Below are 24,563 nucleotides of genomic sequence, written 5' to 3'. Positions count from 1 at the left end.
TTAATACCTTGTTGTCAGACCATTAACAGTGTTTTTAACCAGGCCTTTTGAATTTAACTGCATGACCACGGGAATGATGCAGCTCGGGAAGCACAACTGTCAAGCTGAGGCGGAAGTTCAATGGCCATTGATCGAGGTCATTACTGCAGAGCATGAAAAGTACAATAAATACTGACACCTGCTTACTTGCCACAGGGAAAGGCTCTTGCTGAGTGCACTTTGTCCACTGATTTAGGTGTCTACAGTTTGCAAGTCTTTTCTGCAAATTTGGAAGCCACTCTCACCTGATTGCTACTAACTATCACAACATTGACAGATTACTCCTCTGGTGTCTACTTGACATGCCATCTATTATATCAGCATTGGTGCCATTTATATTGCCTCACTTTGATCCTCAGCATCAAAGCAGGATGAGGCCCAGCACCAGCAGCAGCAACAGCAATCTTCTCCTCAACCACCTGATGCTCCACATGACTGAGGGCATCAGCGCAGGGCTGCACTGTGCTGGAGGCGATACTCCCAGCACTGTAGACAGGCAGCGAATGAGCTTCCTCAACATGACTGAGCAGCAGTGCAAAAGGAGGCTCAGGCTATCACGCCAGGTAATCGCAGACATTTGCAGCTTGCTGGAGCAAGACTTGATGCCCAGAGGCCCTGGTGGACACTCCTTACCAGTGGCTTGTCAAAGTCACCACCGCCCTTGACTTCTTAATTTCAGGCTCCTTCTAGGGTTCTGCAGCAGATATTTGCGACATCTCACAGTCGGCCGCCCACAGATGCATCACACAGGTTACCTATGCCAAGTCAGCCAATTATATCAACTTTGCCACTGATGATGCCAGTGTTACTGAGTGGGTGCATGGTTTAATGTGTTATTAACGGATGAATAAGTTTTATGTGTGACATAACAGTGACGGAACCTGAACAAAAACACTTATTTAAACACCCGTGTGCATCTACTTCTGTGCAATTTTTTATTTACGCGTACTTCTACAAGGTAGAGGCAGCCTGCTCACTTCCCTTATGCGACTGCGTAGACACTTTTGGTGGACATCCTCTTGCTTTTGGCAAAGTCTGCTCCTCCTGCAACGGGGGAAGACTCGGCCATCGTGATCCGAGGAGGCAGCTGGGGCTCTGACTGAGGGGACGGCAACTCGGGAGAAGTGTGAGCCACCCGCACTTTGCTGCTAGCAAAGAACTGGAGAGCACCTTGCTGCACAGCAGTGGGGCCATGAGGACCTAGGTCTATGTTGACATCGCTCCTAGAGAGAAGTTCTATCAACCTCTGCCATCTGTTCTCCATAGATAGCATATGCTCAAGCGAGAGGTGCATTAGAAACATAGAAACATAGAAAATAGGTGCAGGAGTAGGCCATTCGGCCCCTCGAGCCTGCACTGCCATTCAATGAGGCCATGGCTGATCATTCACATCAGTACCCCTTTCCTGCTTTCTCTCCATACCCCTTGATCCCTTTGGCCGTAAAGGCCATATCTAACTCCCTTTTGAATATAGAAACATAGAAACATAGAAAATAGGTGCAGGAGTAGGCCATTCGGCCCTTCGAGCCTGCACCGCCAGTCAATGAGTTCATGGCTGAACATGCAACTTTAGTACCCCATTCCTGCTTTCTCGCCATCTAATGAACTGGCCTCAACAACTTTCTGCGGTAGAGAATTCCACAGGTTAACAACTCTCTGAGTGAATAAGTTTCTCCTCATCTCGGTCCTAAATGGCTTACCCCTTATCCTTAGACTCTGACCCCTGGTTCTGGAACTCCCCAGCAACAGGAACATTCTTCCTGCCTCTAACCTGTCCAATCCCGTCAGAATTTTATATGTTTCTATTGAGATCCCCTCTCATTCTTCTAAACTCCAGTGGCTACAAGCCCAGTTGACCCAGTCTCTCCTCATATGTCAGTCCTGCCATCCCGGGAATCAGTCTGGTGAACCTTCGCTGTACTCCCTCAATGGCAAGAACATCCTTCTTCAGATTAGGAGACCAAAACTGAACACAATATTCCAGGTGAGGCCTCACCAAGGCCCTGTACAGCTGCAGTAAGACCTCCCAGTTCCGATACTGAAATCCTCTAGCAATGAAGGCCAACATGCCATTTGCCTTCTTCAGCACCTGCTATACCTGCATGCCAAACTTCAATGACTGATGCACCATGAACCCCCAGGTCCCATTGCACCTCCCTTTTTCCTAATCTGTCACCATTCAGATAATATTCTGTCTTCCTGTTTTTGCCACCAAAGTGAATAACGTCACATTTATCCACATTATACTGCAGGTGCCATGCATTTGCCCACTCACCTAACCTGTCCAAGTCACCCTGCAGCCTCTTAGCATCCTCCTCACAGCTCACACCGCCACCCAGCTTAGTGTCATCTGCAAACTTGGAGATATTACATTCAATTCCTTCAACTAAATCATTGATGTATATTGTAAATAGCTGGAGTCCCAGCACTGCGGCACTCCACTAGTCACTGCCTGCCATTCTGAGAAGGACCCGTTTATCCCGACTCTCTGCTTCCTGTCTGCCAACCAGTTCTCTATCCATGTCAATACATTACCCCCAATACCATGTGCTTTAATTTTGCACACCAATCTCTTGTGTGGGACCTTGTCAAAAGCCTTTTGAAAGTCCAAATACACCACATCCACTGGTTCTCCCTTGTCCACTCTACTAGTTACATCCTCAAAAAATTCTAGAAGATTTGTCAAGCATGATTTCTCTTTCATAAATCCATGCTGACTTGGACCAATCCTGTCACTGCTTTCCAAATGCACTGCTATTTCATCTTTAATAATTGATTCCAACATTTTCCCCACCACCGATGTCAAGCTAACCAGTCTATAATTCCCTGTTTTCTCTCTCCCTCCGTTTTTAAGAAGTGGTGTTACATTAGCTGCTCCATGCAGGTGGCCATCCTTTCCATGGAAGAACCTACCATCGCCATTGCCTGCAACACGGTGGTGCTGATGTTCAAGATGGACTCCTCCATTCTCTGCGCATTTGCAGACATTGCGGCGGAAAACCTGTCAGAGCTTCCTGCATTTCTTGTTGCACCTCCAGGATCGCCCTCTTTCTCAATGGCCCCCAAAGCTGAGCATCTGCGTACAGCTGAGTAGAGCTGGGAGCGTCTTGCACCCTCCAACGAGGAGTCTTCACTGCTGTCCCTGTCTCCACCATATTCTCTTGCTCACCTATAACTTGTGAGACACCAGGTGATAACACTCCTCTATCTTGCTTAGTCCCCAATGAGGTGTGCGTATCTGCACTGGTGCTGGGAGTGCTTATGTCTGGTGACGGTGCACCCTCAGAGGCTGGAGGTTCCTCTGAGGCATCGTCTTTCTCCTCCAGCTGGACAGTGGGGGCGGGGGTTTAGGGAGGGGGCACTTGATGGACCTGTGGGCGAGTAAAGAGATGATTTAGAAATGTCATGTCAAGAATGGGTACAGATACCATTATGCACATGATGAACATTCAATGGCTTCTGACATCAGTCCTCTTATGAGTGACTGCTGTATGCCATGTGGCTGTATGAGATGTAATTCTGTCACCGGTTGCTGAGATGTCCCCATCTCTCTGTTTCCCACCGCCGGCTGCTCTTCCCTGAGACCTGCAGGGTGACCTCCTCTGCTGCTGTCAAAGTGGCAAAGGATGGAAGGCCACCTCCGGTTCTCTCCCTCTCCCTGTTATTATGGGCTCTTTTTTCCTGCAAGGAGGGAAAGAAGAGAAGTTTGAGTGAGAGTGATGAATGAGTTTAAGGAACGTGTAGTTTACATTTTAGAGGGTGACTATGAGGGAGTGCAAAAGTGCCAATGCCAAATGGCCTCCTTGTGTGGTGTTAGTTGGTATGATTGCGTTAGGATGAGGGTGAGTGTGAGGGGTGGCTATTCAGATGGGGATGTGAGTATGTAGGTGGAGAGTGAGGGATGAGTGAGCAAGCAAGGTATGTTGGTGTGAGTAATGATGTGCAGGAGTAGGCTTGGGAAGGCAGAGTGATGTGAATGTGGTGACAGGTACAGCAGGATGAGGTTGAGTGTGGCTTTGCACTCACCTTTCCTGATCTCATGAGATCCTTGAAGCACATTTGACTGGGTAACATGCAGGCCTGCCTTAATAGGCGCCATTAACGGATGGAAAGTCGCTCTGAGGACCAGATGAAAAGAAGAATGAGGTTCTGAGCTGCCACGCTGACCGCCCGCACCCGACTCGCCCAGGTAATGAGAATTCCAACCAATGTGGGAAACCAAAGCAAAAATAAGTAATCACTTTATATTTAATGCACTTTCCCCTATAGTACTTGAATGCTTTAACACATTATGGGGTGGAAATTCAGTTGCGCCTCCATTGCAATGTTGTCCCAGGCGGAGTGGTAAATTTTGCGCCGGGAAATGGTTTGCGTCTCCAGACGCAAAATTCACCAGCTGGGCCCTGAGTGTGGAGCGGAGTGCTAAGGGAGGCGTTCCACACCTCTTTTAGGGCGGCAGGCAAAAATCGCAAGGTAAGCAGCCGGCCTCGGAGCGCCCTAAGAGAGACTTCCCTGGGGGGAAACAATGAAAAAAGTGCACCAGAAACATTCCAATACTTTGCTCACGCCACATCTGTATGAATCATAAAAATAAAAATATTAAAAACAATCACACTTACCTTAGGTAGACATTCCTCCCCTCACTGCGGCCGCTACAGCTCGGACCACCAGCTTTCACAGGCGGTCCCACTAAGGTGCGCTGTGGGGTGCTACGGATAGGGCGACTTTCAAATTTCGATCCGATGTCGCAACCAGGGGCGTTACACACCGGCTCGCCTCTCCCGGGCGGGACTGCTCCACGCCACCGCAAACCCGGCATTGAATGTCCCGGCGGGCCGCCCGCCCGGAAATGCTCTCCGCCACCATTACCGCCCCTCTGGTGTGAAAACAGAGGCGGCAACAGACTGAAAATCTAACCCAAAAAGTTCCTGCATAACAATTATAGAATTTCTTACCACTGTATTCAATAATAGTTGTTTAAGACATCCAAACACAACCAGAGTAGTCGCTTATACTTCAGATACCTTTTTTAACTGGAACAGTTGGGTGCTCATAAACTATGGTTACACCAGCCAAAGTTGACAGTGGTGTCATCACTTGTTCTTGTACCTCTGGCAGATACTGGAATTCATCAACATTGAAGACTAAACTGGGGTCAATTGCAATCTCTTTTAGCTGTGCTGGATCTGCATTCCTGTCTCCTATGGCAAAGGTCATTACAGCAGCTCGCTTCAAGATTTCTGCAGGTTGCTTGACATCATCCCTAGACCTTTCTCCAGTGATGAGCACCAAAAGCTGGGGAACATCATCTTCTTTCCTACTTCCTGCTGCTCTGGTAAAGTGGTTTCTAAAGACGTAGTCTAGAGCTGCGCCAGTGTTAAGTGCCCAACCACCTCTCGGTCTGAGTCTTTTCAGAGCAGTTTGTAAAGCGGATTGTGTTGTGTGGGTATTTAAGTGAAATTCAGTCGTTGCAACACCACTGTACTGTACCACTGCAACTTGCACAGAATCTGGTCCAATGACAAATTTGTTAATTATATTTAAGATAAATTCGCAGATTTGCAAAAAGTTAGCGTTTCCCACACTGGAGCTGCCATCGATCAGGAATATGATGTCCCTCTTGCTGACTTGCGCTGCAAAATAATTTCAAGTTGGTTGAATAATGGAAACATTTGCTTTAACTCATTTCTTAATCCTAAAAAATGAACAGGTTTTGGACTAGCAGAATAAAGGGAGTTAGAATGATTCTTTTCATGCAAAGGGATATGAGAATTTTGAATTGATTACCACCAGTAGCCATTGAAGCAGAGCTAATCATGACACATAACAAGGGATTTTACAGATTTGCACTCCCAGCATAGAGGTTCACACCTGGGAGAAAATATCTGGAATTTGGGCACATACCCAAAAGGATTTTCCAATAAACGGTTGAAAAAGGATGGAGTGTAATCTGCTGAAATTTAAAATGAATCTTGACAATAATACATATCAAGGCATTTAAAAATGTATATTTACGATTTATCTTCAATGCTTAAGTAGATTATGTTATTTATTGAATAAATAAGCACACATTAAACACCAAAATATACAATCTTCAGCAAAAATGTTTTAATAGTCTACCAAAGAGAGATAAAGGTACAGCTCCTAATACTAGAATCATCATGACAAGATTAATATACAAACCAGAAGCAATATCTGTGTTCATCAATACATCTATCTCTTTGTTAACTAAATAATAAAAGGGAAAGGAATTCAACAGGACCTCAGCCGTAGGTTTGAGGTATAGGTGAGGGCATCAAGCATATCAAAAGAATAGCTGTCATCAGCTGTCAGTTAGAGAAGAGGCCTGTTACTGAATTATCGCTGACTGGGCCCAAATAAGGTTATCTCTTTTTGGCAAGCAGACAGTGTGCCTAATAGTGGTAAGCTGGAAATCTGAAATATAAACAGAAAATGCTGGAAATATTGAACAGGCCAGGCAGCATCTGTGGAGAGAGAATCACAGACCGTCCTGAAATATTTGAAATCCCGGTTTCTTCTTCCCGGGGGCATTCGACTAAAAATAGGACAAAAGATGCGCACTTACCTTTTGGTCGGACACTTGCCAGAGACCTCAGACTCGAGGCCTCCTCTTCTTGCGCAACGGAGCGTGTTCACTTTGGGATGTCCGTAGGAGTCACGTGGGCCTGGAAACTCCTATCACTATGAATGAGAAACACCCCCAAACACCCATACACTACATAACACATTTATTAAAAACACCTCACATAAACTCATTATAGAAATTAAAGTTGATAGAAATGTTTTTGAAAAAAAAATACTTGGCCGGTTTTTATAAAAAGTTTTAATTATGGTTTAAAATAAAATTACCTGAGTGGGCAGGGTTTTTAACATAAATATGTATTTTAAAATTTTATTTTAATATATTTTTGATATGTTTTTAAACTCTTACACTGATAAAAGTAGACTATGTGCCTGCTTTTACCAGGCGCAAGAGTTTTAAGGACATTCGGAGGGCGAGTGATGGGTAAATCGCTCAATCTCTGCCATGGGAATGTCCTCGTTCCTGAGATGCAGCCATCTGTTAAGCCAGAAACTTGACAGATCGGAAAAGCTGGTTTTCAGTCCATGCGCATTGCGCGCCAAAAACCGGCTTTTCCGATGCCTTTCCGGGTCCTTACTCACTCTGTACGGACCCGGGGAGGTCAGAATTTCAGGGCCTATAACTTTGTTTCTCTCTCTACAGATGCTGTCTAGCCTACTGAGTACTTCCAGCATTTTCTGTTTATATTAGTGGGAACCATTGAAGTTGTAAAAATTAAACAGGCTTTTGGTACCTAGTTTACATGTTTTTAATTTCTTGACAGTTCACTGAAAAACCCAACTGCCTTGTCCAAAACTGGTCAGGTGGTAACTCGAGGCTCAAAGCCCTGAGTAGACAAGCCCAAACTTTCTGATCACTCCGATCTTTATCTTTGAAAAGGCCAACATCTCTCAAAAGTGAAATTCTGTGTTCAAGCAAAGCTGTTTGATTAGGGAGAAAGTCATTCATTTTGTTGAATGTCATTGGTAGAATTATTAAATCTACAACAAAAGGTATTTAAAAATGTTGGAAGCTACGCACCTTCAAACTTAGATTCTTGCACCTCTATAACCAAAAGTTTCTTGGCCACCAATGAAAACAGTGACATCAATTTTTGTCGTATGGTAGCCATCTGTTGGAAATCAGGATTGAGCATCGAAAACGAAGGGTCGGTAGCTATCAGTTTAGCTTCAGCTGCATCGGCGTCTCCCACCCCGACAACAAACGTGAATGTGCCTTGCTTTTTTATTGAAAACACTCCCTGTCTGACATCATCACTTGACTTTCTTGAAGTCATGAGGACCATTACCTGAGGAACCCCCTCCGCTGCCCTGCTCCCGGCCGATGGAATAAAGTGATTGTCAATCAGAAACTGGAGGGCCGTTCCAGTGTTGGCTTCATCTCCACCTTTCTGTCGAAGATTTTTCACGGCATTGAGGACCTCTATTTTTGTGGGGTACGTGTTTAAATAGAACTGAGTTCTGGGGGTGGTGCTGTATTGCACCATGCCAGTTTGAATGGCGTCAGGGCCAATATCAAGATCTTCAATGAAATTTACGATGAAAGAATGTATGAATTGAAATTCAGCACTTCCCAAATTACTTGATCCGTCAATTAGGAAAATTAGGTCAGCTGATTCTTGCGCTGGAACGAGAAAGACAAATGTAAAAGATGAATTTGTTAAAACAGGTAACTCAAAACAATACTTTAAAAAGGAAACGACTTGCATTGATATAATGTATTTCATGTCCTCAGGTTGTTCCAAAGCACTTCACAGACAATAATGTGCCTTTGAAGTGTAATCAGTGTTGTAATGTAGGGAAACGTGGCAGACATTACTGAGGAACCCAGGTAAGCCAAGGTCTATCGTAATACACAGAACCAAGATCGAAAAGAGTAGGAAAGAAAACTGAATAAATCAGTTTATAAATTGTAAGAGGAAGGGACGATTGAGACACTAAGGAGTTCAACTGTGTCCAAACCCTAGGAAAGAATAATTTAGGGAAGGGGGTGGTGCAATTAGGCTGGATTTCAACACACTGAAGATAAATGAAAAATAATTTGTATGTAGAACAATGAGTTTGGGAGGACGGAGGAAAACAGATTTAAGGGAACAAATACTATAGTATTGTTGAGAAAACAGTGTGAGAGAGACAAGAAAGATTGGGATGGAGCAAGCTTCGAAGATAGAGGCAAGAGATGTCAGGCTTTTTTTGTATTGCATTTAGAAATCTGAGTGATATTCTAGAAGAACTTCCCTGACAGGGATGTAGTATTCAAGTCTTGCACAGAAGTAGTTTTATGGAGTTAAGAGTGTTGAGATCAAAAGTGTTCTCTCCAAATAAGCACTCAAATTGGTGAGGTAATTGTTATGTATGTAAACTTGTAAATACCATGTCTAACCACCAGAGGGCTTATCGCCTGGAGTCCCAAGGGATCCCACAATCTCTTGGGAGCACCTGTATATAAGGAGGCCTCACAGACTGGATATGCACTCTGAGATCTGTAATAAAGGACTATGGTCACACCTTACATTGAGCTTGCAGTGTCTAGTCTGACTCTTTATTCAAGACATAACAACTGATGAGATGCAAATGACAAACCTCACCACAACAATGCAGAGAATCGTGGGAATCCTGGAGAAATTCTCGGAGGGAGATAATTGGGGAACCTTTGTGGAACGACTAGACCAATACTTCATGGCCAACGAGCTGGAAGGAGAAGCGAACGCTGCCAAACGAAGGGCGATCCTCCTCATCATTTGCGGGGCACCAATGTATGGCCTCATGAAAAATCTGTTTGCTCCAGCGAAACCCACAGACAAGTCATATGATGAGTTGTGCACACTGGTCCAGGAGCATCTAAACCCGAAGGAAAGCGATCAGATGACGAGGTATCGGTTCTACACGCACAAGAGGTCTGAAGGCCAGGAAGTGGCGAGCTACATCACCGAGCTAAGGTGCCTTGCAGAACATTGTGAATTTGAAGGACACTTGGAGCATATGCTCAGGGACTTCCTTATATTTGACATTAGTCATGAAGTAATACTTCGCAAACTTTTGAATGTAGAGACCCCAACCTTGAGTGAAGGCATAGTGATAGCCCAAGCGTTTATCGCCACCAGCAACAATACCAAACAAATTTCTCAGCACACGAGTGCTGTTGCTAGTACTGTGAACAAAGTAATGTTGTTTTCGATTCGAAGTGTACAGGGCAGGACTTACATGCCTGCAGCTGCACGTCCGCAGATGACTCAGAGTCCACCATCAAGGGTGGTGAATACAAGGCCATTAACACCTTGTTGGCGCTGCGGGGATGATCATCGTTTCCATTCATGCCGCTTCAAAGGATACGTTTGCAAGGGCTGTGGAACATTGGGACACCTCCAACGTATGTGCAGGCGAGCTGCAAATCCTGCTAACCCTGCAAACCACCATGTTATAGAGGAGGACAGATCCACGGTGGATCATGACGAACCAGAGCCTCAGATCGAGGAGGCAGTGGTATATGGAGTGCACACATTTACCACAAAGTGTCCCCCGATAATGCTGAAGGTTGAATTAAATGGACTCCCGGTGTCCATGGAGCTGGACACAGGCGCAAGCCAGTCCATAATGAGCAAAAAGACTTTTGATAAATTGTGGTGCAGCAAGGCCTCAAGGCCAGTCCTGACTCCCATTTGCACTAAATTGAGAACGTACACAAAGGAACTGATTCCCATAATCGGCAGTGCTACCGTAAAGGTCTCCTACGATGGAGCGGTGCTCGAGTTACCACTCTGGGTGGTACTGGGTGATGGCCCCACGCTGTTCGGCAGCAGCTGGCTGGGAAAGATACACTGGAACTGGGGCGACATCTAAGCGCTTTCGTCCGTCGACGACACCTCATGTGCCCAGGTCCTAAACAAGTTCCCCTCGCTGTTCAAACCAGGCATCAGGAAGTTCCAAGGAGCAAAAGTGCAGATCCATTTGATTCCGGGGGCACGACCCATCCATCACAAGACAAGAGCGGTACCTTACATGATGAGAGAGAGGTTGGAGATCGAGCTGGACAGGCTGCAACGAGAAGGCATCATTTCACCAATCAAATTCAATCAGTGGGCCAGTCCAATTGTTCCAGTCCTCAAGGGAGACGGCACCGTCAGAATCTGTGCTGATTATAAAGTAATTATCAATCGTTTCTCACTGCAGGATCAATACCAGCTACTGAAGGCAGAATACCTATTTGTGACACTGACGGGAGGGAAAACGTTCACAAAACTGGACTTGACCTCGGCCTACATGATGCAGGAGCTGAAGGAATCATCGAAAGGCCTCACCTGCATCAACACGCACAAAGGTCTCTTCATTTACAACAGATGCCCGTTTGGGATTCGATCAGCCGCGGCGATATTCCAGAGGAACATGGAAAGCTTGTTGAAGTCGGTCCCATGCACCATGGTCTTCCAGGACGACATCTTGGTTACAGGTCGGGGCATTGTCGAGCACCTGCAGAACCTGGAGGAGTTTCTTAGTCAGCTTAATCGTGTGGGGCTCAGGCTAAAACGCTCGTTTCCTGCATTTTCCTGGTGCCTGAAGTGGAGTTCCTGGGGAGAAGAATCATGGTGGATGGCATAAGGCCCACCGAGTCAAAGACAGAGGCAATCAAGAATGCACCGAGATCACAGAACGTGATGGAGCTGTGGTCGTTTCCAGGACTCCTGTACTATTTTGGTAACATGTTACCGGGTCTTAGCACATTGTTAGAACTCCTGCACTCCTTACTGCATAAAGGAGATGAATGAGTATGGGGTAAAAGCCAAGAAAATGCCTTTGAGAAAGCTAGGAAGATGATATGTTCAAACAAATTGCTTGTGTTGTACGATCCATTTAAACGTTTGGTACTAGCATGTGATGCGTCGTCGTATGGGGTCAGATGTGTATTGCAACAAGCTAATCAATTTGGGAAATTGCAACCGGTTGCTTATACATCCAGAAGTCTGTCTAAGGCTGAGAGGGCCTGCAGTATGATCGGAAAAGAAGCGTTAGCGTGTGTTTACGGGGTAAAGAAAATGCATCAATATCTGCTCGGGCTCAAATTTGAATTGGAAACCGACCATAAGCCGTTTATATCCCTCTTTTCTGAAAATAAGATGCAGAGATGGGCTCTCACGTTATCCGCATACAACTACGCCATCCGCCACAGGCCAGGCACAGAAAACCATGGCCGATGCTCTCAGTAGGCTACCATTGTCCAACACAGGGGTGGAGATTTAATCATGGTACTGGAAGCATTCGAGAGTGAGCAATCATCTGTTACCGCCCGACAGGTTAGAACCTGGATGAGCCAGGACCCCTTACTGTCCTTAGTAAAAAACTGTGTGCTCCACGGGAGTTGGTCGAGTATCCCGTTAGAGATGCAGGAGGATACAAAGCTGTACCAGTAGCGCAAAGATGAAATGTCTATACAGGCAGACTGCCTCCTATGGGGTAATCGGGTAATGGTGCCAAAAAAGGGCAGGGATACTTTCATCAGTGATCTCCACAGCACCCACCCAGGTATTGTAATGATGAAAGCGATAGCCAGATCCCACGTATGGTGGCCCGGTATCGATGCAGACTTAGACTCCTGTGTGCACAAATGTAATACATGTTCACAGTTAAGCAATGTACCCAGGGAGGCGCCACTAAGTTTATGGTCCTGGCCCTCCAAACCGTGGTCCATGGTCCATGGTCCATGCTGGCCCATTCTTGGGAAAAATTTTCTTAGTGGTTGTAGATGCATACTCCAAATGGATTGAATGTGTGATAATATCGGCAAGCACGTCTGCTGCCATCATTGAAAGGCCAAGGGCCATGTTTGCCACACACGGCCTGCCTGATGTCCCTGTAAGTGACAATGGGCCATGCTTTACCAGTGAGTTCAAGGAGTTCATGACCCAAAATGGGATCAAACATGTCACATCTGCTCCGTTTAAACCAGCATCCAATGGTCAGGCAGAAAGAGCAGTTCAAGCAATCAAGCAGAGCTTGAAAAGGGTAACTGAAGGCTCACTGCAGATTCGCTTATCCCGAGTCCTGCTCAGTTACCGCACAAGACCCCACTCGCTAACTGAGGTCCCTCCCGCTGAACTGCTCATGAAAAGGGCACTAAAGACAAGGTTAGTACACTCTGATCTACACGAACAGGTAGAGAGCAGGCGGCTTCAACAGAATACATATCATGATCGTGCAAATGTATCACGCGAAATTGAGATAAATGATCCTGTATTTGTGTTGAACTATGGACAAGGTCCCAAGTGGCTTCCTAGCACTGTGTTGGCCAAAGAGGGGAGTAGGGTGTTTGTGGTCACTGCAGGAAACACTTGGACCAAACCAAACTCAGATTTACGGACTATCCAGAACAACCCACAATAGACTCCACCTTTTTCGATCCTCTAACACATACACAAGTGGCAACCAACACAGCGGTTTACCATGAAGCAGAACCATCACCCACAGCAGCCCAGTAGGACTCACCACTCCCAGCAGCCCAGCAAGGCCAGCTGCACAGCAGCCCAGCGAAGGCCCAACAAACGACTCACCAAAACCAGCATTTGCATCGAAACGATCAACCAGGGAAAGGAAGGCCCTAGATTGACTCACATTGTGAATAGTTACACTATTGACTTTGGGGGGAGTGTTGTTATGTATATAAACCTGTAAATACTCTGTCTAACCACCAGAGGGCTTATCCCCTGGAATCCCAAGGGATCCCACAATCCCTTGGGAGCACCTGTATATAAGGAGGCCTCACAGGCTGGCGAGGCACTCTGAGATCTGTAATAAAGGACTATGGTCCCACCTTATTTTGAGCTTGCAGTATCTAGTCTGACTCTTTATCCAAGACATAACAATAATAACATGCTGTTTTTATTTCCGAGACCATCTGGAATCTTTTGTCAAAGAATAACAAAGTGATACATCAGAAGTGTAATTGCTACAATATGTTTATTCCCATCAGGGTGCCATCTCGCATTCAATTAGTAATATGCAAGTGCCATACATATCAAAAAGAAATATTTAACGTGTAAAAGGAAATCTAGATTTTTAGAGGCAACTTGACCAATGGAGGAGTATACGCTGAAGAATTTGAAATCAAAGGCAATAGTGGGGTCAAGAATTTGAAATCCAAAGTAATGGTGGAGTCAGAAGTTTTAAATCAGAGGAGATAACGAGATCTAGAATTTGAAATCAGGGGAGATAGAGGGATCAAGAATGTCACTATAGATGAAGACAGATGTCATCATCAGTATAGGCAGTCACTCGAAACCCCTCCACGCCAAAAAGGAATGAGTTCACAGGTGTTTCAATGAAGGATCTAATATTTCAGATCCCAAACTACATCGTAAAGGGTAGAAGATGCCTGTGCTTGGATTTTTTTAATGTGTGGTGGCCGTTGCACACCAGCTACCAAACGGGCTTGACAGAGCTAGGTCTTCGTCCAGTGGCATGGATCACCCAAGACGACTGGAGAATGGGCTGGCTCGTGCTGCCCTCGCCTGTTCTGGGCCTCAGACTCACGCCTCTCCTGGGCCCCGGTCACTTCCTTCTACAAACTCTTGCCGCCCCTTCGCCCCTCCTGCTGTGCCTGCCCACACTGCAATCTGCAATGGCTGGGTAAATGCACCGCCATCGAAAGGCCACGTTAGTAAATTGAAGAAACAGATGTAAATGGATAGTAAATAACATGTGCATATGGCAGCCTCAGAAATATTGCAAGGATGGCAGCTATGAGCAGCAGCTCAGCTACTGTGTTTTAAAAGCAAAAGAAAATTAGATATATTTAATACATTGGAGTTATGAAGGTGACCGATGGATCTGTGTGTATGTGGAACTGATCTTGACAACACGTGCAACACTGAACTAGTGTATATAGGGCCACTCAGAGAATGCAAGGAAAATGAGCACAATTGTTCCTCCTTTAAGTGGCATAATGAAGAAGATGCCTTTTGTGTAATGGAAATTGATAAATAACCATGTTACAGTAGCAGGTGCCCTTCTCTGGTTTAGAAAACCAGACTTGCACATATCTTACTATCAATACGCTAAGTATGGGAGTAAGGCTAAGTAAAGCTTTGGCATTACTTAATGTCAGACAAAATGAGGTAGCTGTTAATAGTCTGTGCAATAAGGTGAAGTCTTGCACAAGGCTTTCCAATAAAAATTCAGGAATTAATTTAGAAGACTGATACTTGAAGTAGGGAATAATAGAGGTTCCACTGCAGTTTGAAATACTTGTTGAAGCATTTTAGCGAATTAGTAAATGTCAAATAGTCTGGATTTCTGCAAAGTTTGCAGGAATTCCAAATGACTTTTTGAAAACTCTTCTCCTTCTTCTATTGAAGGCAGTTTGGGTATTTCTCCTGAGGTGAAGACGATCATCTGGTATCTTGTTCTCCATGTGCTAGACCAGACAATGAGACCGCGATTTCGCCAACAGTGGCAGACCGGTGCGGCCAGCATTGGTGGTATGTGGGGAACGCGCTCCTGGCTCCATTCCGCCTTCTCAACACAATCTTCCCTTGATAGGGCTTGTTAAACCTGCCCTGCGATGTTCCCAGCCAATTAATAGGAAGCAGGTCTGATGACATCATCTGATGACATCATCTGATGACGTATCATCAGTCTGTTCCTTAAAGGGACCATGGCCAACTTTTCTTTGACGGTTGTTCTGTCAGTGGTCTACAGCATTGAGGTGCTGCAAACACTGACAAGTACTGCACAGGGGTGCACGGCTGCACCCAGGCTCTCCCATGATTCCCTCCAGATGCTTACAAAGAGGTTTTCTTACGTTCCAATGGACGAAAGAGACCTCCCCAGAACACCAATGCAGTCTGGTTGCACATTGCGCAGGAAGGCACAAGCAGGGATGTCATCAGAAGGACCTGGCTGCAGTGCCGCAAACCTTTCAATGATTTCAGTAGATCACAAAACCTTATTGTAAAGTCACACTCAACCTCATCCTGCTGTGCCACTCATCCCATCCCCATCACTCTGCATTTCCTACCCTACTCCTACATGTCCTTACACCAACTGACCTTGTACCTCCACCCATCCCTCGCTCTCTCAATCTACATTATCACTTCCCCATCTCACTAACCACCACTCTTAACCACCACTCACACTCACCCTCATTCTTGTCCAATCATACCGACTAACAAGTTGAAAGTGGATAAACCCCCAGGCCCAGATGAAATGTGTCCTAGGCTGTTAAAAGAAGCAAAAGAGGAAATAGTAGAGGCTCTGGCCATTATTTTCCAATTCTCACTGGCTACAGGTGTGGTGCCAGAGGACTGGAGGACTGCTAACGTAGTACCTTTGTTTAAAAAGGGAGAAAGGGATAGACTGAGTAATTATAGGCTAGTCAGCCTAACCTCGGTGGTAGGAAAATTATTGAAAACATTTCTGACGAACAGGATAAATCTTCATTTAGAAAGACATAGATTAATCAAGGACAGTCAGCATGGATTTGTTAAGGCAAGTCAGTCTGACTAACTTGACTGAATTTTTTGAGGAGTTAACAAAGAGGATTGATGAGGGTAGTGCGTTTAATGTAGTGTATTTGGAAGTTAGCAAGGTTTTTGATAAGGTCCCACATGGAAGACTGGTCACGAAAGTAAAAGCTCATGGGATCTAGGGCAAAGTGGCAAAGTGGATCCAAAATTGGCTCAGAGTCAGGAAGCAAAGGGTAATAAGAACATAAGAACATAAGAAATAAGAGCAGGAGTAGGCCATTTGGCCCCTCGAGCCTGCTCCACCATTCAGTAAGATCATGGTTGATCTGATCTTGGCCTTAACTCCACTACTTTGCCCATTCTCATAACTCTTGACTCCCTTATCATTCAATGGTTGATGGACGTTTTTGTGACTGGAAGGCTGTTTCCAGTGGGGTTCCTCAGGGCTCAGTACTAGGTCCTTTGCTTTTTATGGTAAATATCAATGATTCAGACTTGAATGTGGGGGCTATGATTAAGAATTTGCAGATGATATTAAAATCAGCTGTGTGGTTGATAATGAAGAAGAAAGCTGTAGACTGCAGGAAGATATCAATGAACTGGTCAGATGGGCAGAACAGTGGCAAATGGAATTTATTTCAGAGAAGTGTGAGGTAATGCATTTAGGGAGGGCTAACAAGGCAAGGGAATACACATTAAATGGTATAACATTGAGAAATGTAGAGGAACAATGGAACCTTGGAATGCATGTCCACAGATCCCTGAAGGTAGCAGACCAGTAGATAAGGTAGTTAAGAAGGCATACGAAATACTTGCCTTTATTAGCCAAGGCATAGAATACAAGAGCAGGGAGGTTATGCTTGAACTGTATAAAACACTAGTTAGGCCACAGCAAGAGTACTGCATGCAGTTCTGGTCACCACATTACAGGAACTATGTGATAGCACTAGAGAGGTTACAGAGGAGATTTACGAAGATGTTGCCTGGACTGGAGAATTTTAACTATGAGGAAAGATTGGATAGGCTGGGGTTATTTTTTTGGAACAGAGGAGGCTGAGGGGAGACCTTATTGAGTTGTATAAAATTATGAGGGGCCTAGATAGAGTAGATAGGACAGATCTATTTCCCTTAGCTGAGGGATCAACAACCAGGGGGCATAGATTTAAAGTAATTGGTAGAAGGTGTAGAGGGGATTTGAGGGGAAATTTCTTCAGCCAGAGGGTGGTGGGTGTCTGGAACTCACTACCTGAAAGTGTGGTAGAGGCAGAAACCCTCACCACATTTAAAAAGTACTTGGATGTGCACTTGAAGTGCTGTAACCTACAGGACTATAAACCAAGAGCTGGAAAGTGGGATTAGGATGGATAGCTCTTTGTTGGCCGGCACAGACACAATGGCCTCCTTCCATGCTGTAAATTTCTATGATTCTATGAATAACACACAAAGGTAGGCACTTGGGTATTTTAGCCAATGTTCATGTAAGGTTTCTGCTAGTGTGTTGTCAAACACTGACATTTTTATTTTGAACACTGAGTGTTCTTGGACAGATTTGTGTGCACCTTTGGATGTGGCTTAGCCAGTTGCAGTGAATGATCAGACATAAGGGTACCCTGCATAATGGTGATGAGTGTGAAAGGAATGGCTTGGGCACCGCAGGGATGCTTTATGGTGCTGATGTGGTATGGTGCCATCCTGGTGCATCATGTGGCAGCCAGGATGTACAGTGTCAAGTGAAGTAAATGTGGCAATGGTGAGGCCATAGCTGGCTTCCTGGGCAGCAATTTGGCTGGGTGCTGATGCCCCCTGTCCTGTGCAGCATCTGGTGATTGTGGAGAAGGTTAGTGTTGTTGTTGGTGATGCTGGTATGTTTAGTGATGTTGGTGTTGGAGCTGATCGTGGTGGGATTCTGAATACCAAGGTGAGATGTTCTCAAGGTCACTGATGCTGCTGGAGTAGATGGCAGGTGAGGTTGAGATGACAGAAGTGATCTGTCAATGTTGAGACAGGTTGCTCCAAGGAGGTGACAGTGAATAGAGAGTTCACTGCAAACACTTCCAAACTGCATACAGCTCAAAAGTTTCTTCCAAATCCTGAAGGCTGACATTGGAAAGTGAACAGCTATGAAATGGTAGCTTTTATACCACTTCTGCAGCTGTCAACTGGCCAAAGCAATGGAGAGTCACTGAGAACCTGACACACTTACCTGGCGTGAAACCTGAAGGATGGCAAAGTTATTGAAAACTTGGGTAAAATGGTAAGTGTCTGGGTAAAATCCTTTTAAGTACCTTTAACTTACCTCTTAAGCATCTTAATTGACTAGCCTGTCGCTTGGTGTCGGGTCTGCGATCCACAGGCAGACCCGACAGTTGAGAAACTGACATGGAGGCGGGTTCAAAGCGGACTTCCACCCAGCTGTCAATCAGGGCCATTTTGACAGCAGGCCCGCCTTCAAACCCGCACTCGCAGGGCTGGGAAGATTCCGGCCTGAACGTCAGTGGGCTATTCACTTTCAGGGTTGTTGCAACTAATAGTTATCTTGCTCTGACCCAACTGGAGAGCGAGCAGGAGCAGGAAATGTGACTGACTTTTCTAAATTATTTTATTTCACGCTGAACATTGTATCCAATAAAAAATTATAAATCATAGTTTCGCCTAAAAGAACCAACAAAATGTACAGTATTTCCAGTTTACTGCAACATGCTGCTTCAAACATCTGTTACCAGTCAGGAATCATGTGTTTAAAAAGTGCAACATTCTCGTTATTTTGAATGTTCTGACAGGTCCAAATGCCATCCAGTTTTCAAATACTGAAAATAGGATTAGTGATGTTGGCTCCTGAGTGTGGAAAGCTTTGGTCACAGTGCTACGGTAAGTATGATGAACTTGAAAGAGATTTCTTAGAAATATCAATCATATCTAAATTTAAATATTCATTGTACTGTGACAGAGGATCTCGCCTGGAAAACAGCCTGGATGATGCAGCTGGGTGACTCTTTCATTTCAGGGTCTGGGATTCAATTCTAACCAAGACTGTCAGGTGTAAGGGTTCTACGTGAAATGAGTCAGAAGTTTTCAGTGGCACTGTGCATAATTCAGTAATAAATTGCTATTCTGAGATATCTTAATTATGGGCGGCATGAGAAGTGGAAAAGTCACACTGCTACAGTAGCGTGCCCTTCTGTGGTTTAGGTACATTGTTGAGCAAGCTGGTGGAAACTTTAGTCTGATGTTAATACTCTGGCATGAAGCTTATGGTCTACAGGGCTGTAGTAATACTAGTCCTCGTGTATGGCTCAGAGACGTGAACCATATACAGTAGACACCTCAAATCACTGGAGAAGTACCACCAACGATGTCTCTGCAAGATCCTGCAAATCCCCTGGAAAGACAGGTGCACCAATGTCAGTGTTCTCAATTAGGCCAACATCCCCAGCATCGAAGCACTGACCACGCTCGACCAGCTTTGTTGGGCGGGCCACATTGTTCGCATGCCCGACACAAGACTCCCAAAGCAAGCGCTCTACTCGGAACTCCTACAAGATAAGCGAGCCCCAGGTGGCCAGAGGAAACGTTTCAAGGACACCCTCAAAGCCTCCTTGATAAAGTGCAATATCCCCAGTGACACCTGGGGGACCTTGGCCAAAGACCGCCCTAAGTGGAGGAAGAGCATCTGGGAGGGCGCTGAGCACCTCGAGTCTCATCACCGAGAGCATGCAGAAAACAAGCACAGGCAGCAGAAGGAGCGTGCGGCAAACCAGACTCCCCACCCACCCTTTCCTCCAACGACTTTCTGTCCCACCTGTGACAGAGACTGTAATTCCCATATTGGACTGTTCAGTCATCTGAAAACTCACTTTTGGAGTGAAAACAAGTCTTCCTCAATTTTGAGGGACTGCCTATGATGATGACCTGGGAATATTTGATCAGAAAAGAGTAGAGAGAATTCACATCTGACTTGTGTTGTGCCAGGCCTAGGATTGCCTGACGCTAACAGGAGGGAATGCCAAAGGTGGAAGTTCCACGTTCCTGAATTAAAACCAGAACAGAAATTCCCAGAGATGCTAATGTAATAACTGTAAGCATAGTATTTTCCAAAAGAGACATTTTTCTGATGAAGGCTCAGTAGTGTATTTTTCAATTTTCTTTTCAAAGATAAAACATTAGTAGTATTATCAAACATTGATAAGATGTGCCAGAAAGCAGTTGCTTGAATTGTGATATGATATTAATGTCATTTTTCTGGCTCTGTCCATCTGTGCGTGCTCCCTCTTTCTGCATCACAATATTGGCAGAACCTACAGTCACCATGCAGTAGCACTCCGCAATTACCTTCTTAACGTCTTAGCACTGCAGATTTTATCTATATTCCATTCTATAATTCTATTCCACTCAGATTTTCTCTCCTGAAGGAACATGACTTCTGGGGCGCAAACTGATGTCAACATCCTACGCCCCATTTCCAAAAACAAAATATGTGCCAATTTGGCATAGAAAAACATGCTGAAAATGGCATACACATTTGCAGTCAAGATGCTTGTGAATTTATATGATAGCTCAGGACATTTAAATAATGAACATATTCAACTTCCTGTTGTCCGTTAGGGTTTAGCTATCAAAGTATCAGTTTACACGCGTGCAGTCCATACAGACAGCTGGTGTACTGAAAGAGCCTCATTATTACTGTATGTGCCGAGGTTTTAACAACTTACGTGCTGACCTTACAAATAAGGCATTCAAATCAATAAGTGAAGAGATAAAAGAGTAGATTTTTGTCGCACCACTTCCCTCTTTTAAAAAGGCCCCTCACATGTCAATCTATCGGCTCACTTGTGAGGACTGTGCAAACTGAGCTAATCACGCCACCACGGCTGTTGCATTGGTTTATCTGCCACCTAGTTGAAGCGCCCAGTGAAAAGTTCACTCTGCCCTCAATGGGGTGTTTTTTTCCACATCCCCTTTCCATATCTTCCTCTTCAATGGATAGCACACATAAAGCTGCTGATATGTCCGTACTATACAGTACAAATGCACACGAGGTCCATGCTTGAGAGAAGGTCACTCTGTGACCAGTAGCCTTTATTCCAGCACTGAAGTGATGAAGGTGGGTGGAGCTTCCCCTTTTATACCTAAAAGTCCAGCTTAGGAGTGTCTCCCACAAGTTCACCACCTAGTGGTCAATGTACTCACGGTGTACAACTTAGGTCAGCATATACATGGGTTACAATGACAGTTGAATACATAACATCACCTTCCCACAAAGCCTTATTGGGATCACAGGTTGAGTCTCTCTGGTGGTTTACGATCTCTTGTAGAGCATCTGAGTTGGGGCTCCGGTTGTTGGGCGCTGGCCTGAATGTCTGCTGTTTGCGATGCCTCAGGCCTGTCCGGACTGCCCACAATGACTGGGCTCTCCTCCACTTGGTTCCTGTGTTTGGTCACCTGTGGAGGAGTGAACTCAACATCGTGTTCTTCCTCTGCTTCTTCTATGGGGTTGCTGAACCTTCTTTTTGTTTGATCCACGTGTTTGCGGCAGATTTGTCCATTGGTAAGTTTAACTACCAGAATCCTATTCCCCTCTTTGGCAATCACAGTGCCTGCGAGCCATTTGGGCCCTGCAGCATAGTTGAGGACAAAGACAGGGTCATTGACATCAATACATCGCGCCCTCGCATTCCTGTCATGGTAGTCATATTGTGACTGGCACCTGCTCTCAACAATTTCTTTCATGGTGGGGTATATAAGGGATAACCTGGTTTTGAGCATCCTTTTCATTAGCAGCTCTGCGGGTGGAACCCCTGTGAGCGAGTGTGGTTGGGATTTATTGGCCAACAGGAGGCGTGATAAGTGGCTTTGAAGGGAACCCCCTTGGATTCTGAGCGTCCACTGTTTTATTATCTGCACTGCTCGTTCCGCCTGGCCGTTTGAGGCCGGCTTGAACGGTGCCGTTCTGACATGGTTGATACCATTTCTTGCCATGAAGTCCTGGAATTCAATGCTTGTAAAGCACGGGCCATTGTCGCTAACCAAGATGTCCGATAGTCCTTGGGCGGCGAACATTGGCCGTAGACTTTCTACCGTGGCAGAGAATGTGCTTGAATTGAGAATGTCACACTCGATCCTTTTGGAGTAGGCGTCTACTACAACCAAAAACATTTTTCCCATGAAAGGACCTGCGTAGTCCACATGGATGCGTGACCAAGGCTTGGCGGGCCAGGACCAGGGGCTAAGGGGGACTTCCCTGGGCGCATTACCCAGCTTGGCACACGTGTTGCACCTGCGAACACAAAGTTCCAGGTCTGCATCTATCCCTGGCCACTAAACGTGTGACCTGGCAATTGCCTTCATCATGATAATGCCCGGGTGCTCATTGTGGAGTTCTCTGATGAACACCTCTCTGCCCATCTGGGGCATGACTATGCGGTTTCCTCATAGTAGGCAATCGGCCTGAATCGAGAGTTCATCCTTGCGCCTGTGAAATGGTTTAAATTCCTCAGGGCATGCCCTATACGTGGCTGCCCAGTCCGCATTCAGGACACATTTCTTGACTAAAGATAGTAGCGGGTCTCTATTTATCCAGACTTTGATCTGATGGGCTGTCACGGGTAAGCCTTCGCTTTTGAAAGCTTCAACAGCCACGACCATCTCAGCAGCATGCTCAGTTGCTGCCTCGGTAGTGGCTAGTGGGAGCCTGCTGAGTGCATCAGCGTAGTTTTCAGTGCCCGGTCTGTGCTAAATTGTATAGTCATAGGCGGCTAACGTGAGTGCCCACTCCTGTATGCGGGCCAATGCATTTGCATTTATGGCCTTGTTGTCGGCCAAAAGGGACGTTAGGGGTTTGTGATCTGTCTCCAGCTCAAATTTCCTGCCAAACAGGTACTGGTGCATTTTTTTTACTGCATATACACATGCAAGCGCTTCCTTTTCTACCATCCCGTAGCCCCTTTCTGCCTGGGACAGACTTTTGGAGGCATAAGCTACCGGCTGTAACTGACCCTTGGCATTAACATGCTGCAACACACACCCGACCCCATAGGATGATGCATCGCACGTTAAAAAAAGTTTCTTACATGGGTCATATAGTGTTAACAGATTGTTAGAGCATAACAAATTGCGTGCTCTATCAAAAGCCCTTTCCTGGCTGTCCCCCCAGACCCAATCGCGACCTTTGCGTAGGAGCACGTGTAACAGCGTACTCAATTTGGGAAGAAAGTTACCAAAATAGTGCAGGAGCCCCAGGAACGAACGCAGCTCTGTCGTGTTATGGGGTCTGCGTGCTCTCTGGATCGCTTCCCTTTTGGACGCAATACGTCTGATCCCGTCTGCTGCTACCCTCATCCCCAGAAATTCTACCTTTGGAGCTAAGAAGACGCACTTTGCCTTTTTCAGTCACAGCCCTACCTGGTCCAGTCGGCGTAGCACCTCCTCCAGGTTGTGGATGTGTTCTTCAGTATCGCAACCCGTGATGAGGATGTCGTCTTGAAAAACTACCGTCCTTGGAATCGACTTGAGGAGACTTTCCATTTTTCGTTGAAAATGGAAAGCCTCCGTTGAAAAGCGGCGGCCGAGCAAATCCCGAACGGACATCTGTTGTACTCAAACAACCCCGTGTGTGTCATGATGGTGGTCAGCTTCTTCGACTCACTTGCCAGTTCCTGGGTCATGTAAGCTGAGGTCAGGTCCAATTTTGAAAAAATTTTGGATAGCGTCGCAAAGAGGTCCTCCGCTCTCGGTAGCGGGTACTAGTCTTGGAGTGACACCCGATTGATGGTGGCCTTGTAATCACCACATATCCTGACCGACCCACCCGCCTTGAGCACAATCGGGCTCGCCCAGCCACTGAATTCGACTGGCGAGATGATGCCTTCCCTCAGCAGGCAGTCCAATTCGCCTTTTATCTTTTCCCGCATCACGTATGGCACCGCTCTGGCCTTGTGGTGTACTGGCCTGGCGTCCGAGTTTATGTGAATCACTACCTTGGCCCCCATGAATGTGCCAATGCCGGGTTGAAATAATGAGTCAAATTTGTCCAGGACCTGTGAACAAGGTATTCGCTCCACCGAAGAAATTGCATTGACATCGCCCCATTTCCAGTTCATGACAGCAAACCAACTCCTCCCCAGTAGTGCGGGACCGTCCCGCGGGACAATCCAGTGTGGCAATCTGTTCTCCGAATCTTTGTGTGTCACAACTACCGTGGCACTGCCTAGCACCGGAATGATCTCCTTTGTATATGTCCATAGCTATGCATCAATTGGCAGTAATTTTGGCCTCCTGGCCTTGGATGCCCACAACTTGTCGAACTGTTTGATACTCATCAGGGACTGGCTGGCCCCTATGTCTAGCTCCATTGATACTGGGATGCCATTGAGAAGCACTTTCATCATTATTGGTGGCGTCCTGGTGTATGAACTGTATATGTGCTCCACATGAACTCGCTGAACTTCAGCTTCCAGCGATTTCCCCCAG

At 45.8% G+C, this 24,563-nt stretch overlaps 1 protein-coding gene across 1 annotated transcript in view; it reads right to left on the bottom strand.

The window, feature by feature from the left end:
* Nucleotides 1–18,526, bottom strand: part of LOC139254662 (collagen alpha-3(VI) chain-like) — a gene marked incomplete at its 3' end in the record, with an annotated part of 50,904 nt that extends 32,378 nt beyond the window's left edge. Inside the window, exons 1-4 of the mRNA XM_070873787.1 lie at nucleotides 18,394–18,526; nucleotides 18,301–18,312; nucleotides 7,664–8,266; nucleotides 5,064–5,672 (exon numbers count right to left, since the gene is read on the bottom strand). Coding sequence (XP_070729888.1) covers nucleotides 5,064–5,672; nucleotides 7,664–8,266; nucleotides 18,301–18,312; nucleotides 18,394–18,526 — 1,357 coding nt within the window. The remainder of the gene's footprint in view (nucleotides 1–5,063; nucleotides 5,673–7,663; nucleotides 8,267–18,300; nucleotides 18,313–18,393) is intronic.
* Nucleotides 18,527–24,563: the final 6,037 nt, after the last annotated feature.

This window comes from Pristiophorus japonicus, chromosome 3 (assembly GCF_044704955.1).
Source record: "Pristiophorus japonicus isolate sPriJap1 chromosome 3, sPriJap1.hap1, whole genome shotgun sequence".
Lineage (NCBI taxonomy): Eukaryota > Metazoa > Chordata > Chondrichthyes > Pristiophoridae > Pristiophorus > Pristiophorus japonicus.
Note: the sequence above shows the minus strand (reverse complement) of the source record. Positions and strands in the feature narration are given on the sequence as shown.